The 17,891-nt window shown below is 35.8% G+C and overlaps 2 protein-coding genes across 2 annotated transcripts; both read left to right on the top strand.

Moving 5' to 3' along the window:
- The first annotated feature begins 489 nt into the window (after window positions 1–489).
- On the top strand, window positions 490–2,792 carry LOC127659268 (C-X-C chemokine receptor type 1). Its single transcript, XM_052149008.1, has 2 exons — window positions 490–721; window positions 1,711–2,792. The coding sequence occupies exons 1-2, from the start codon at window positions 715–717 to the stop codon at window positions 2,790–2,792; spliced, it is 1,089 nt and encodes a 362-aa protein (XP_052004968.1). The 5' UTR covers window positions 490–714.
- A 2,390-nt stretch (window positions 2,793–5,182) lies between these two features.
- On the top strand, window positions 5,183–9,536 carry LOC127659206 (C-X-C chemokine receptor type 1-like). Its single transcript, XM_052148916.1, has 2 exons — window positions 5,183–5,331; window positions 6,517–9,536. Exons 1-2 carry the CDS (start codon window positions 5,293–5,295, stop codon window positions 7,558–7,560), a joined length of 1,083 nt encoding a protein of 360 aa, XP_052004876.1. The 5' UTR covers window positions 5,183–5,292; the 3' UTR covers window positions 7,561–9,536.
- Window positions 9,537–17,891: the final 8,355 nt, after the last annotated feature.

The raw sequence follows: 17,891 nt of genomic DNA on the forward strand, positions 1-17,891 counted from the left end.
TGTTTTCTACAATATTCAGACCATAATAATACTAGGTTTAGACTGACATTTATACGTAAACCACCTTAAAAAGACATTTTGAACAAATGTATCAAGACATGCAATCAGAAAATTATTATTTAAAATGATTTTCTTTTTAAGTCAAGTCAAGTCAATTCAATTTTATTTGTATAGCGCCTTTCACAACACACATCATTTCAAAGCAGCTTTACAGAATAATGACCACATGACTTCATATACAAATAATCGTGTTGGATCACAAGTGTCACATATGATTCTTAGTTTCACTTTTATGTTATTGTGATCATGTTTGTATCCTACACTGAACACGAGTGTGCATCTTGTGACCATTAGGTTGCTTCAAATTTCCCGAGAAAACACCTCTGTGATCTTCTGCTTTCTTTCAGCTGCATAAAAGCAACATCACTCTACATCCTCAATCTTCTGCATCCCTTCGAATCCTGAACACATTTAAATGAATATCAATCTGTTTCATCCGAAAGGGAAATCTGATATCTAAGTGAACATAGTTTTCAGATTTAAATAGATAAACTAGAGCATGTTAGTTAGGATTGTACCCTCTGAGTGACTTTTAGGGCTTGGGCAAACAGGATATATCAACATAACTTTGAAGGGTATAAAGGAGCCTTCAGTATACAACTCGGAAATTTGCATCCTGTGGTTTCTCAAAAACACATTTACCAAATAGCTGCAATGAAAGGTAAGCATTTTTACATTTTACACAAAGTTTGATTCAATCATATAAATGTAAAATCAATCATTCATAAAACTGATTTTTAAAAATCTGTATTAGGGTAGCATAACAATGGCCATTCATTTTTTTTTTAATATTAATATCACGATTTTAAGTTAAAATGCATATGGGAGTAAAAGGGAAGCATATTTTAGTGCTTTTCTTTTTACTTTTTTCCTATTTTCAACCATATTCTTGCCTATTTCATTTTAAATGGTCCAGCAGTCTGACAAACACATTTTTTAAAGGATATAATATTCCATGTAGTCTCTCAATTAAATTGCAATCATAAAAACTGCATGCATGGGACTATTAATAATAAAATTATTAGCAACATGCTGTTTTTAAAAGTATCTCATGTACCATCCTCATGAACCAACTGGCAAAATAACTTTTCTAGATAAAAACAAAGGTCTTTAGAAGAATATCTCAGCTCTGTTGGTCCATACAATGCAAGCGAATGGTGACCAAAACTTTGATGCTCCAAAAAGCACATAAAGGCTGCATAAAAGTAATCCATATTACTTAGGTGGTTTAATCAATGTCTTCTGAAGTGATCCAATCAGTTTTGTACCACAATGTAACTTCTTTTCACTATAAATCTTGACATCAGTAATCTCCTTGGTGATCATGATTTCAATGATTTCAAGTGTAAATGAGCATGAAATCATAATCACAAAGGAGAAAGGAGATCTTGCTAAAGTCAAGATTAATAGAGAAAAAGGAGTTATATTTTTGTCTGTTCTCACCCAAAGCCAATTAGATCGGTCTTGAAGGCATGGATTATAAGACTGGAATCATTTGGATTACTTTTATGCTGCCTTTATGTGCTTTTTGGAGCTTCAAAAATTTGGTCACCATTCACTTGCATTGTATGAACCTAGAGAGACTGTATTCTACTAAAGTAAAATTACACACTTTACCTTAAACCATTTTTATTTGTCATTCTCTAACAGATCCAAACACCTCTCACTTCCGGGATGACTATAGTGAATTCTACACTGAGGAATTCAACCACAGTGACTTGAACAACCTCACTGACTTTAATGTGGATGAAAAAACTCTACTCTGTCATCCCATCATTATAGCTGATGCACTCCACATTTCATTTTGTATCTTCTATGTGATCATCTTTCTGATGGCCATACCAGGGAACTTGATTGTCGGATACGTCATTGCTATAAACAGACGGACGCTCTCTGCTTCGGATGTCTACTTATTCAACCTAATGCTGGCAGACTCTCTACTGGCCCTAATCTTGCCCTTTTCTGCAGTCTCAGTGCTGCATGGTTGGGTGTTCGGTGATGTAGTGTGTAAACTGGTTTCCCTAGTTAAAGAAGTGAACTTTTACACCAACATCCTATTCCTGGCGTGCATCAGTGTGGATCGCTATATGGTTATCGTCCGAGCTATGGAAGCTCAAAAGGCTCAACAGAGATTTTGCAGCGGGGTTGTGTGCGGAGTCGTGTGGGTTTTGGGATGTTTCTTATCCTTACCGTCACTCTACAACAAGGCTTTTTATTCCACGATGGCCAAGCAGACTGTTTGTGCGGAACGTTTTGAAGCGGATAAGGCCGATGAGTGGCGACTTGCCACGCGTATTTTAAGGCACCTCCTTGGCTTCTTGCTCCCTCTAGTAGTCATGTTGACATGCTACAGCGTGACAGTGGCACGGCTGTTGCGTACAAAGGGTTTCCAGAAGCAGAGAGCCATGAAAGTGATTGTAGCCGTAGTTGCAGCTTTCCTTCTATGCTGGACACCTTTCCACGTTGCGACAATTGTTGACACCCTACTGAGGGTCAAAGCAGATCAATTCAGCTGTTCCACACGGACATCTGTGGATGCTGCCATGTTTGCTACTGAAAACCTGGGCCTCCTACACTGCTGTGTGAACCCCGTGCTGTATGCTTTCGTGGGAGAGAAATTCCGAAGAAGGTTTCTGCAATTGCTCTATAGGAAAAGGATTCTGGAACGTTTCGTGGTCGCCACATATAACAGGCCTTCAGTGACCTCAGAAGCCACGTCCAGCTTTCTGTAAGCTACTGGTACTCCACAGAACTCTGCTGAAAGACTAGCATTAATATTCCATGCTGGTTTGGTGTTAGTCTAGCTGTGTTGGACTAGAAGTGCTCGTTGACCAATGGAGGCTTGCAAACCAGCATCAAAAACCCATTATAAGCTGGCTTTTAACAGGGAATGGACTTCAATGGAAATAAAACCTGTTGTAATTGTCATGCTGTGTCCCCCTCTGTTGGACAGAAGTAGTTTTGTTCACAGGGCAGAGGGAGAAGTTGGCCTACACGTGCATGTAAATTGCTTAGCTGAGGTTCTAAAAGATAAATGCATGAATGATACTGTAAATAATGCTGTTTGTTGAGTAGACATGTGTTATATTTCTTTTCTAAGCAATTTGTATAACACCTGGTGTATGATAAAACATACAATTTCATTTAAAGCACCTTAAGCACAAACCGCTCTAAAGGTTTTTTTTAGCTACCTATACCTAAGTCAGGGCAACTGGTGGTGGAGCTTAAGTGACAGGTATTACAGTGGGCCTAAAACTGTGAGGGACAATAGACCAAAAAGGGGTTAGGAGCACATCATATCTGTTAAGAATAATGTACAGAGGTTTTATATCATTTTCCATTAAAGGAAAATTCTGGGTCCTATACAAGTTAAGCTCAATCAACAGAATTTGTGGCATGATACTGATTACCACAAATAATAATAATAATAATAACAATAATAATAATCAACTTGTCCCTCGATTATTTAAAACTCATGTTTAGAGTGAGGCACTTACAATGGAAGTGAATTGGGCCGGTCCATCTTTTATTGTAACCAGAATAAACTTTTAACTCCAATGTTTACATCTTTTGGCTATACAAAGTGCCTTACAGTAACCACAATTTTTCCGTTTTAATTTTCTTTTTTATATGAAGAATGAGAATTTATATTTATTTTTTTGGTAATCAGTATTATGCTACGAATGCTGTTAACTGGGCTTCACTTGTAATGAATCCAGGATATTTATTTAATTCTACTTAAAAAGTAAATAGAAGCACTTTTAATTAATAACGTTTTTGACCATTTTACTGTAGGTATTCGGGAGAGGTACTTTACTAATGCATTGTTTCAGGCAGCCTGGAGACAGTCAGTTGTGTAGTGGGCTCAGCCTGACGACAGACATAATGAGAGCAAACCTTTCCATGCAGAACGTATAATGGATTAATGTATTGTGTGATTTTAATTGATGTATTTTCTCATTTCTAAATTCATAAAAATGTTATGAACAATCTCATTACATGTCTCTTTGTCTCCATATACAGTCATATCTTGACACTGATGAGAACTGCGTATTCACATACTCAAGAATCCACAATCCTGTAAGAATTTGATACACACTGATTTTATTTTTAAGCAAAAGCAGCCTGAACATAAGTGGTTATATATCATATAGATCCCTATGAATATAATTAATCCAATGCAAACTTGAAGTAAATTATGAACAACCAGTGAATAACAGTGCATAATACCATTTACAACAAATAATTAGCAATTGTTCTAAATGTATACACAGATGATGACATGGCCTATAGGGTATGTGTGTACATACAGAATTGTATGGTGTTTTTAGTCCTTTCTTGATAAAGCTGTTATTGTTAATGTGTCTGCCTGTTGTGCAGTGATGCAGTAGGCCACTACATATATTGTTGTCTCCTCCTGTATGATAAATTGCTTGTGTTTTTCCTCATCTGTATGTTGCTTTGGATAAAAGCATCTGCTGAATGTCATGTATATGTACTGTAGCTAAAGACATTTGCACATTGGAGAAAGGTGCCATGCAACAGAAAGCCATGTAGGATTTAAGTGTTGAGGGTGAGGATGAAAATAGGCCATCCATTTCAACCACCAAGGCAACAATATCTCTTTCAGCCATAAGGGAGCATAATTGGCTCAAAAATATCTCACAGGTGGCCGATAAAGCCATTTCTGTCTTTTGTGGCCCTCAAACATGTGACAATATTCCCTGCATCATTCAAACACACAATATCTAAAGAAAGACAATCTAGTTTAATACTTCGAATGTACTTTTAATTTCAGTTAAGTTAGTTTTAGCAATGATTTTGTTAGTTGCAATTTTTTTATAGATATATTTAATTTGCAGTTTTAGATTTAGTAATTAAGGAATCAATTAAAGTATCCATATAACGTACACAGTACATCAAAAAAAGTTTTACATCTAAAATCATAGCAAACACAATCACCTACTGTATACTAGCCTACTAACAATAAACTTATTGTAAGTAAGCCTCTCTTACTTCCTTCTTGTTTGTTTTCTTACGAAACTGGGGTGCTGATAATATCTCTTCTCTAACACCCACAGTGCACTTCAAATTTTCGATTATTCACACAGGAAGGAAAGGACAGGGAGGTAGTAATAAAAATAATAAAAAGAGAGGCTTTATGTTTTTGTTCTCAGATAACTGTTTTTGTGTTGAAAATTACTCTGAATCCCAGCACCCCTGCTAGGCCTGATGCCAGTAAATCTCAGTAAAATCACAGAACATAAAATGGTAAGAGATTAAAGTCATTATTTATATACTGACTGTTTGTTTAGCTTGCATATTGTGTATTAGGAATATTGCAATAATATGAATGTGGAATATTTTGATTACAGTTATTCAATGCTTTACATGCATTTTTAACACTGTGTACACTACTAGTTAAAAGTTTGGACACACCTACTCATTCTATATTATTTCTGTTTTCCACCTATTAGAATAATAGTAAAGTCATCAAAACTGTATAATAACAAATGAATTTATGGGAATCATGCACTGAGCAAAAACTTGTTAAACATAAAAAATGACTTAATATTTAAGCTTCTTGAAAGTAGTCACCCTCTGCAAACTCTGGACATTATCCCAAACAAATGTATGAGGTATTAAAGAGTATTGAAGGAGATCCCATGTATGCGGGACAATTTTGGCTACTTTTCCTTCACTGTTCATTCCAGCTCATCCATAAAAATAAAAAGAATGCAAGTTATGTAAAGACATTTACAGTAGTATGCACAGTTTCCATTTGTCCACTAAATGATTTCAGACATTTAAGCAAACGATTTTAGATTAAAAGGGGGTTTAATAGCATGACAAACAGAAATTCAGTCAAGTGTGTCCAAAATTGACTAGTAGTGCATAATTTGAGTGTTGCAATCTTCCAGTGAAAAATGTAATCCAGTCCATCATTTTGTGTCACTATGACCCAAAATGTGTTTTTTTATTATTTGCATTTAAAGGGACAGGTCACCCAAAAATGAAAATTCTCTTATCAATTACTCATCCTCATGCCATCCCAGATATGTATGACTTTCTTTGTTCTGCAAAACAAAAATGAAGATTTTTCAGAAAAATATCTCGGCTCTGTAGGTTCATGCAACGCAAGTGAATGGTGATCAGACCTTTGTAGCTCCAAAAAGCACATAAGGGCATCATACATGTATGTGTTTAAATCCACATCTTCTGAAGCGATATAATAGGTGTGGGTGAGAAACAGATAAATATTTAAGTACTTATTTACTCTAAATCTCCACTTTAACTAAACAGGCACCACATGTGATTTTCAGATGTAAACTATGTGAACTATCCCTTTAAGTAAAAAGTCTCAGCTTTCTAATGATATCATTATTATATCATTTAAATGTTGGTGTTACTTTAGTAATAATGCTGGTTCTTATAATGTTTCTCCCCCTTTCACAGTCTAATTTATTAAACTTGGACGGTACTACAGATTATGACATGTACGTATTTTCCCCACCATGTATGGACAGCTTGCAGTATCTGAACAGCACAATTTTGGTTGTGGTCTACATCATAGTCTTCTGTCTCAGCTTGCTGGGGAACACCGTGGTGATAGTTGTGGTATTTATCATGAAAATCCAGAGGGCGTCTACTGACATTTACCTGATGCACCTGGCCATTGCTGACTTGCTCTTTTCATTGACTCTCCCGTTCTGGGCGGCTAACCTTCACTCCAGCCATTGGCCGTTCGGTACCGTTATGTGCAAACTGGTATCCGGTGTGCAGGAAACTACTTTTTACTGTTGTGTATTCCTCCTGGCATGCATCAGTATCGATCGCTACCTTGCCATCGTAAAAGCGACCCAATTTCTCTCCCGACAGCGCCACCTAGTGGGCGCAGTGTGTGCAGTGGTGTGGCTGTGTGCCATTCTGTTGTCCCTGCCCATCGTGGTGCATCGCGAAGCATTTGTGCCTAATTCCATGACTAACGTCTACATATGTCATGAGAATCTGAGTGCAGACACCGTTGACGATTGGAGGGTGGGCTTGCGGATTCTTCGCCACATCGTGGGATTCTTCCTACCATTGGCCGTTATGATCTTTGGTTACAGCTGTACTATGTGCACACTCTGCCATTCGCGCAACAGCCAAAAGCAGAAGGCGATGCGTGTCATATTGAGCGTCGTTCTGGCTTTTGTGATCTGCTGGCTGCCCAATAACATCACCGAGCTACTCGACACCTTGATGCGAGGCAGTTGGATGACGGAAACGTGCGAGCTGAGGGACAGTTTGGATGTGGCGATGTATGTCACACAGGCTTTAGCCTTCACCCACTGTGCCATAAACCCCGTTCTGTATGCTTTCATTGGCAAGAAATTCCGCAACCAGCTCCTCATGTCTCTCTTCAAGAAAGGCCTATTGGGAAGAGAAACGCTGTCAAAATACAGAGTGGGATCTGTGTATAGCTCTGCAAGCTCCAGGCAAATGTCTGTGACGCTGTAACCAACATTGACATTCATAGTGCATCTTACTTTTATAAGGGTATAAAGAGCCTTTGCATTCTGTTATATAACTCGACCCCCCCCCCCCACCCCCCATATATCGGTCATAATGTACTTACCATCATGTGTTCTTAACCCATATGCTGTTACTTGCTGTATCCTGTGGATCATGAAAGGATAGCTTTTGAAGAATATTTACAATGCTAATTTTAATACATCAAAGGTTTAGAGTAAACAGTGGCTGTCCAGCTCAAACAAAAGGACAATAAAAAACATTAAAAGCCTTATAAAAGTAGCTAAACCACTTCTTAAACTATATTCCAAATGTTCTGAATTCATACAATAGTTTTTTGCAAGGGACAGGCTAAAATGTATGCTGCTATTTAATAAAAAACTTTCTTCTGCAGCTCTCAAATCTCATTCTCTATATATTAATTGGCATGTCTTTGTTCTGTTATGAACATGCGCTCTCTTGGGCTTGTTGAAAACCAACCGTGACTCTACATGCATGAAGTCCTGCCAGAAGAGTATTGCAGTAGTCCAGTCTAGATATGACAAGAGCCTGGACAAGAAGTTGAGTAGCATGCTCAGATAGGAAAGGTCTGATCTTCCTGCATGACTGATACTAATATATCAAGGAATAGAAGCAGAAAATGATCATTGAATAACATTTAAATTTCAGTCTGTTTGGAACACAAAGCTATTGTGAAAGCTGCATTGGAATTTAATGCATGAATTGTATTGTCTAGTGTACATCATCCTACATATTACACAGCTACTTAGGAAGTAAATAAACAAATTGTCATTGTGTTATTGTGTGAGAGGAAAGACATTGCGGCACCACATGAAACAGCTGAATTCTTGACTGCTCAGTATCCCACTTATTACAATACTACTTGGCAAATATATATAAATGGACATGATCATTAATTTAAGATACAATTATTTCATTAACTTCCTTGTAGAGATCCCAGAGTAATCTGAAAAGATGACCTGGAAAGATGACTTGCACTACCGGGACACTCGGTTTATTAGGAATTGTCCTCTCATTTTATATGATCAAAATTACTAATATTTCATGTGCTGAAGCAATTCACCAATGATGATCAATAACTTTAGACTCAGACTGACTCATTAAGCAATGCGTCATACACTGGTGCCTGATTGACGGCTATGAATAACCATGTTCTGCATTATTTTGTAACAGCATGATATGCATGTGCTCTCAACATTTAACCATATTATAACTCCATAGAGCTCTACGGTCTATTAAGATGGACTGTGGTCCATTAAGCTGTTAGTTTTCATTTATCTTCACAATATATGTTTATTATAATTATGTGTCTTTTGATTTTACTTCAATCTGCACACCTCCCCTGACACGCACTGGTAAAGATTCTTCAAAATGCCTCCTTTGGTGTTCCACAATAGAATAGCAGCTTACAGGTTTAGAATGACATGAGTATGAGGAAATAATGACACATTATTATTTATTTGAGTGAAATATTCCATCAAGACAATTGCTTTATGCTTTCTATGTAAAATACTGTAAAGCAAATAGTCCACAAGTAAAATCATTCTCTGTTACAGGGTATTACAGCAAAACGTATGTGTTTATCAGCTTTTGTATCTTGTGTTTGAAGTATTTTTAACTGTCTGTGAATTTTTTTATGATAACAATAGTTTAATGATTTGTTTTTGGTTTGTGTGACTCAGACTGCACACTTTGAAAGCTGTAGGCTTGTTTGTCAAAATTATCTATGCAAATCAACCTGTCATTTTCCAGTGGTTTCAGGTTATCTCAGCATGATTTAATAACACATGTAGATTACTTCATTTTTGTGCACTTTTCATCCATATTTTGTTTTACCAATGTACATGTATAGAGGTTTTTTGTCAGTTGCATACATTTGCTTCCTCCAAAATAATATCAAAAGCAAATTGTAATTTTTTCACTCTGCTTTGCATGTGTAAATAAACGAGTTTAAAAAAAAGTGCCATTTCTTACAGATACACATTATTCTTTGTTAGGCAATCAATCTGGGTTTTGTCAAGCAACAACATGTTTTCACCAAAGTTTCAACTTCCCCCTTGACAACAGATAAGTGAAGCAACCTGTTTTCCTCTCTAAAATAGCATATGGGTGTGCTACCTACCTTTCTCAACACAACCTTAAAAACATTACATTACAACATTATGCACTCATTTACATTAATATACCACTAAAAATATAAGGAGTGAGTTATTAGATTTTATTCTCTAAACATTATTCAAATTATATTACATTTTACAAATATAGTTTACCAAAAAATAAAAATTCTGTCATCAGTTACTCACCCTCATGTTGCTTCAAAACCTTCTGACTTTCTTGCTTATGTGGAAAAGAGTTGTAAGGCAGAATTTTAGCCTCAGTCACTATTCACATTCATTGTATGGCAAAAAATGCATGAAAATGATTGGCGACAGATGTCAATCATCTCTTGTGTTCCACAGAAAAAGAAAGTCACCTGGGTTTGTAGCAACATGAAGGTGAGTAAATGATGACATCATATTTATTTTCAAACATTATTTTTAAACTTTTGAAAGAATGTGAGACAGAGAGATAGATAGAGAGAGAGAGAGAGAGAGAGAGAGAGAGAGAGAGAGAGAGAGAGAGATTCAGTGACTACAAAGGCATTTGTGTGAACAGTAATCTGGGGAAGACTTTCTGTCCAACCAAATCACCGCACCACTGACCACATTCACACGCTACACACGATAGTCAACCAGCACGTTCATCAAAAAAGCAAAAGCAAAATTTATGCATGATTTGTTGATGTAAAAAAACCATTTGATTCCACATAGCATGATGGTTTATATTATAAACCACCTTTAAATCTTTATATGATGAACACTGTCCTTTAAAACAATTAACCATAAAGCACAAATTTATAGAGAGACCATGGATGACAAAAGGATTAAAAAATGCTTGTAAAAAAAGAATACCTTGTATAAAGAAATTATAAAACACAGAACTAAAGAAGCTGAGAATAAATACAAAATATATAAAAATAAATTGACCAGTATCATGAGGAGAAGTAAGAAAGATTATTATAATAAAATATTAAATGATAATAAAAATGATATCAAGGGTATATGGAAAGTGTTAAATAATGTTATAAGGAATGGACCAATGAATAAAAAATACCCTCAGCATTTTATAGAAAAAGAAAGGACATTAAGCAACATGGAAGATGTGGTCAATGGGTTTAACAATTTCTTTGTAAGTGTGGGAGCAAAGCTGGCTGATGTTATTAAAAGTCCTCAGATTGAAAGTGAGGCTGAAGGCAGTTGATTATTTATATAGTAACCCTAACTCTATGTTTTTGAAACCAGCGGAGGAAATTGAGATTATTGAAATTGTTAATAATTGTAAGAATAAAAAGTCAACAGACGTGAATGATATTGATATGGTCTTAATTAAGGATGTCATTGGTGCAATCGTTAAACCGTTAACTCATATTTATAATTTGTCTTTAAAAACAGGTGTATTCCCAAGCAAAATGAAGATTGCAAAAATCATTCCACTATATAAATCTAGAGAGAGAAATCAATTCACGAATTATAGGCCATTGTCTTTACTCTCTCAGTTCTCTAAAATATTAGAAAAATTGTATGTAATTAGATTGGACAATTTTATTGAGAAGCATGAATTATTGGTTGACAGTCAGTATGGATTTAGTACAAACAGATCTACATCAATGGCACTAATGGAGTTAATTGAAGACATTACCAGTGCTATAGATAACAAACAGTACGCAGTGGGAGTATTTATTGATTTAAAAAAGCTTTCGATACAATAGATCATCGTTTGTTAATCAATAAACTGGAAAAGTATGGTATCAGAGGAGTTGCATTAGATTGGATGAAAAGTTACATAAGTAACAGACTTCAATTTGTTCAAATGGGTGAGTACAGATCGGAGTGCTTGGGTATCACCTGTGGAGTACCACAGGGGTCAATATTGGGTCCGAAATTATTTATTATGTACATAAATGACATATGTAGGGTGACTGACCTCTTAAAATTTGTGATTTTTGCGGATGATACCAATATTTTTTGTTCAGGGGAAAATTTGAAGCAGCTTTTGGAGGTGGTCACATCAGAAATTAATAAGTTAAAAATTTGGTTTGACTTAAATAAATTATCGTTAAATTTAGATAAAACCAAATTTATACTGTTTAGTAATCGTAAAGCCGATATACAAGTAAAAGTTATGATTAATAATGTTAAAATAGAAAGAGTGTATGAAAATATATTTTTGGGTGTGATTCTTGACCATAAAATTTGTTGGAAACCCCATATCAAATATGTTAGAACAAAAGTAGCGCAGAGTATTGGAGTAATGGGGAAAGCAAGGCATGTATTGAGTAAAAAATCACTTTTTATTTTGTATTGTTCCCTTGTGTTGCCTTATTTAAATTATTGTGTTGAAGTATGGGGCAACACCTACAAAACCACCTTACAAACATTAAGCACAATACAAAAAGAGCAATTAGGATAGTAAATAAGGTAGGATATCATGAGCATACTAATTTACTATATTTAAAATGGCACACTCTAAAGTTTAATGATCTCAGTTAAATTTAAGACCGCTCAATTAATTTATAAAGCAATAAATAAACAGCTGCCTGGAAACATACAACAGTTATTTACATATAGGGTTGGGGGTTATAACTTGAGAGGGATTTAAATTTGAGTCAACATAGGATTCGGACAAAACTCAAAAGCATGTGTATTTCGATTTGTGGGGTGCTTTTGTGGAATGGTCTGAGCAGTTCGATCAAACAAAGTGTTAATATGTTGCAATTTAAAAAACGGTATAAAAGTTTTATTTTTGACAAGTACAGAAGTGAAGAGGGTGAATGATAATTCATTATGATTGTAAATGCAGTTTGATTATGTTTTTTTTTTTTTATGATTTTATTGTTTTCATTATCTTAATACTAAGATAAAGCATTATTGTAATTTAGCAGGTTTTTTTTGTATTATGTAAAACGTTATGTTAGATTTATCTTCTTTGATTGTGAATTGGTTTGGGTAGTTACTGGGGGTAGGTCTTGATAAGCCTAGGGCTTCTACCTATCCCTTTTCGAACAGGTTGATTATTGTTTTTGAGTTTATTTATTTGTATGGAAATTTCATACGTATTGCTGTCTTCATTTATTTATTTTTATTATTAATTTATTAATTGTTCGAAATAAAGATTTCATTCATTCATAAAAGTCTACAATCCGGCATTGGGGTCAAATCTATGTATTCAGACAACAGGTACGGAGTTTAAATTGGCAATAAAAGAACAGAATTCTTCACTCATTTTTCTTCCATTTCTTCGGTCCAATGAGACTTTCTTGATACCGCAGCCATGCTAGTTGATGTAACTTCCTGTGAACCCCGTTACAATCACCAGCCAAAAAACTGAAGGGGACAGACATTTGGGATTTCTTTCAAAGTGTCATGTGTGTGACAACAATAATCTTATGTCATAGTAAGTATACATCTAAACAATGCTATTGTTCTTTGAGTTTTCCATGTTTTTTGATTGCCCATTTTAGTGACTAAGTTAACAGTATAGACAAAGAGGCAACACAAGCTTCTGAAATGGTTCAGTTTAGATCATATTTGACACTGGCATTAAGGTATATTTTCTGATTTTATTCTTTGGTTCTGTCTGACGGGACCAATGTTTGAAAGGTTTAAGTCATTTCTAGCCATATTGTGAAGAAAGGCTGATGAGAATGTGTCTTTCCCCCACCCTCCAGTTTCCTAATCTACACCCCTGGTTGTTTGTGTTCTCAGAGAGGTACAGGATGTTGTAGGGCTTCACTCATTCTATTTTTGAGTGTACAGATATATTAGATTATTGTCTGAGAGAGGGAGGTTGCAGAAATAAGAAATAATAAAAATAAGCCTGCTAGTACATCACCTGGTTTGGCATCTCTCCATTGGCTCCCAGTTAAATTCAGAATTCAGTATGAGATTTTATTATTTGTTTTTAAGGGTCCGAATGGCTTGGCACCTCGTTACATTGAGGAACTCCTTCAGCAGTAAACGTCTTCTAAACCTATAAGAGTCTTCTTTTATTCATTCCTAAGTTTTGTTTAAAATCAAAAGGAGATCGTGCCTTCTCTGTCACGGCTCCTGGCCTTAAATTGGCCTGAGGTTAGATAGAAGTCAGATGTGAGATTTGTGTTTTATGGTCCTTAATCAGCAGGGTGCGTTATCTCAGGTGGAGATGCTTATCTTTGTAAGAGTTTTATGACGTTGGTTCTCGCAGAGTTCTTTTCCGAGTTCTTACGACATCCTGGTGCCAGCCTTACAATCATAATACATATTTCCACTTCTATAAATATCAATATTTTTTAAGATGATTTCATATCCATTTAAGTTTTTAAAAATTATTGAAAAAAAAGGACTTAAATATTGATCTGTTCCTCACTCATACCTCTCATATTGCTTCTGATGACATGGATTTTACCACTGGAGTCTCATGGATTACTTTTATGCTGGCTTTATGTGATTTTTAGAGATTAAAACTTCTGGTCACCATTCACTTGCATTGTGTGGAACTACAGAGCTTAGATATTCTTCTAACAATCTTCCAAAATTCCCCCAAAAATACACAAATTTGGCAAACTTTATGCCGTTGGCATTAACACAACCAAAATGATCGAAAATGAAAAAGACAAAAATGTCACGAAGGTAGCACAAGGGTTAAGGAAGTGACGTCTATGTCCCTTGAACATTTCCGGCTAGTTTTCAAAGTCATTCAAAGTGACTTTAACACGATTAACGTTAATAACATTATCACGATTGTCATAAAATTCCATTATTAAAATGTGGACCATGTTGTCTGGTGGCTAGATGTTCTCTGGATGCCTTAAATTAATGGAAATTAAAGTGTTTAGATCTCTGAAAAAGGAACCACAAATGGATACATGAACAGCAGCAGTGAAGTGAGACATGCAGTATTAAAAACTGTAGCACACATCATATCTCTGGTAGATGAACAAAATTTATACCAAATAATTAAAGTTTGATAGGTAGAGCTATAAAAGTGAATATACTTCTCAACCATTAAAATAAATAAAGCTGTACAAGTCATTTACTATTAAATTTAGTCATTTAGCAGATGCTTTTATCCTAAGTGAATTACTAATTAGGAACATAAGCAATTTGTCACACAAAAGTCACTGGAGTAGCAGAAAGAGACCAAAAAAGTATTTTAATAATGAAAAAAAAAAATCTTTACCTTACAGGTCACGTGGACAGCTTAATTGATTATTAGTGGAGTGATCCAATATTCCTCATCTTTCTGCTGAGGAAATAATTGTGAGCATCTACCCTACAATACAATTTAATTGTCTCTCTCACTTAGATGCTCAGTATCAACACGTCTGGATAAGTCTTTTCAAGTAAAGGTTTGATGTTCTTAGTGAAAATATGTTTACTCAGAGCCTTATTTAGAGGATCCAATAAGGAGACCGGAAATGTTTCAGAGCTAGTAGCGTTCTAATTCCTTTGTTATTGTTTAAATCCTTGAAACGGTCCATACGGAGCACTTCGGATCATTTTTGAACAATATTAGAAACCATTCAAAATGTATACATTCTTGAATAGTGTACAACTTCACTAAAGACCCCCCTTAACGAAACTTTTATTGCGGTCCCAAAGTGTCTAATGGTAGGGAACACATTATATATACTAAATGGGCCAATTTGGTTGCTTAAAACACCTAGCTGGAGTTTTAGCACACCCTGGATTCATACTTGCGACTCCAGGGGTGATAGTTAGCATCAATACTCACTGAGCTACTGTTACCCACCACAGGCCAGGGTGGCATGAGAGGATAATTTAAAGTTGGATAATGAACTGTAGAAAGAGAGAGAAATACCATGAGACAATAAGTGGCTGCAAGCTCTAGCAGCGTTTAATTTAATCTCATCTTAATAGATTTTCTTCCTATTAAATTTCAAAGAAATAGTACCTTCTTTTTTTCAATGCAAAACCAGTCTTGACATTCACTGTAGTTTCAACATCACATGTCCATGTTAAGCAGAAACACTCATTAATATAGACACCCCATAAAACGAAATAATCTCCAAAACTATGCCATTGGTTTGTGCTGCGTTTGTGCTGATTTGTGCCGCAAAAACGAACGTTTGTGCTGTTTTGGTGTTTGAGATATTGAACATTATTTTTTTGGTTGTGTTACGTCACTCTCCACCCCATGTCGTTCAAATCGCTCTGAACCGGTGTCATTCGTTTGTGCTCGGTTTGTGCTGTTTTGTGCCGTTAAAAAAACATTATATCTATTTTCCTTTCGCAGATATAGCAAATTTAATTCGGGAGCTGTGACGTCACTCTCCACCCCATTTCTTCTAAATCGCACAACAACTGTGTCGTTCGTTTGTGCTCGGTTTGTGCTGTTTTGTGCCGTTAAAATTAACACTGTATCTATATCCCTCCTTTAGAAATAACAAATATAATTCGGGACAGTGACGTCACTCTCCACCCCACTTCATCTAAATCGCACCAACAAGCGTGAGAACCATCATAAATTATTCCATTCTTCAGACATTTTTTTTTTATTGAATTTTAAGAATTACAATTTCAGTCAGGGGTACTCCATTCTTCAGACATCACAAAATCTTTGGAGGTGTAGTGACGTCACGCAAGCAAGCCGCGCTCTCCATCCATCTCGTCTACAAACCTGTCTGGTGCGTTTGTCCTCGCACATGGCCGCTTCTGTCATTGTCTTTTCTTCTTTAGATAAGGAAATGTTTTATTGCCAGTGACTTCATCAAGCTCAAGATTAAAAAAACAGTATGTGATTGATTGACGCGTATCACTTGTTTAAAAATGCACGTTGCTTTTTGAAAACTTTGTAGCATGTCGGAACATTGCGCACGCCCTTCCGTTTGTTTGTGTTCTTGTCCGTCGCTTAATCTCCTTTGTTATATTATTATGTTTTTTATTCCAATCGAGCTTAATTTATCAGATGGAAGTTTAGGCTACTGTAGTTTGTTTTAAATGTGTAGGCTATTATCTTGGCCTTATCTAGGCCTATAATGCAGATGATAAAAAATAATCTGAGCATTTTATCTTTCTCTGAAGGAGGAAGTGAACCAAGGACAGGTGAGCAGTGTTTCTGTTTGTTTAAAATGTTTTTAAAGCAAATAATCTAGGACTGTTACTTGTTAGTTTGCTGTTCTTAGCTGGTTTAACATCTTCCCGGCTTTGACCAGTTTAGGATTCTGTCATTTCATACTAAACAAAGAAAGTCATAGAGATTGTATTAATTGTTGGGTGAAGTATTCATTTAATACCAGCAAACCACCTGGTTAATGTTTTTCTCTCTCTCACTCTCTCTCAGCTGAACAGACAACATCTTCCTGTGGAGAATTTACAAATATTTTTTAAAGAACCATAAAATAAGAGAACTACAAAAATGTTTTGACTTAATGTAAGAGAAGTGTTAAAATGAATAGATATGGGTACAAATAACATAACAAAACATTTACTAAAGAAAAATAGAACTTCTGTTCAAAAAATCATGGAACTGTTAAAACAGGCATAAAGTGAATAGAGATAATGTAGATTAACAACAATAGAAAAACAATATAGACCATTCTCTTATTGATTATGAACTAATTTCTGCAGAGACCAGTCCAAGAAATGCATTTATCAAAGGTTTTAGTCCTCCTTTGTGAACAACATGACATGGGGTTGTATTTTGGTTTTGGCTGAGACTGTTGTTACATGGTCACACAGGTCATCATATTTCTCCCAGGCAAAAGAGTTTCTTCGGCAGTAAGCCACGTAATGTCCAAGAGATTCCCTTGTTGGTCCTGGAATGAATGCAACAACCCTCGCAAAGTGAACAACTGATTGTCCAGCTCCATGTCGACAGGGATTTCAGACAGTGGATGGTTAGTATCCACACTTGTTTCAATACACAGTAGTTGTCCAGGTATGCATCTGTGTGTGACAGAGCCATTGCAGAGGAATTTCATTGATGGATCATCCTTAATTTTCCAGCTATCTGGACACTCTTGGGGTGATTTCAGTGGCTTCAGACACTTGGACCTGTTGAGGTGTAGCCCATCTTCCAGTGCTGCTTGGAGGCTTTTCAGTCCACCAGTTTGTAGAATATCTACGTTGACTGGTAGGAGATAGATGGTCCTTGAAGATTTTGTATTTCGGCTGCAGTATGGAGAAGAGCACTCAGCTGTAAGTGTTGCACTTGGCATTTGTTTCATTGTTGATGTGATAATGTTAGCAACATTGCAA

The sequence above is a fragment of the Xyrauchen texanus genome, chromosome 18, assembly GCF_025860055.1.
Source record: "Xyrauchen texanus isolate HMW12.3.18 chromosome 18, RBS_HiC_50CHRs, whole genome shotgun sequence".
Classification (NCBI taxonomy): Eukaryota; Metazoa; Chordata; class Actinopteri; order Cypriniformes; family Catostomidae; genus Xyrauchen; species Xyrauchen texanus.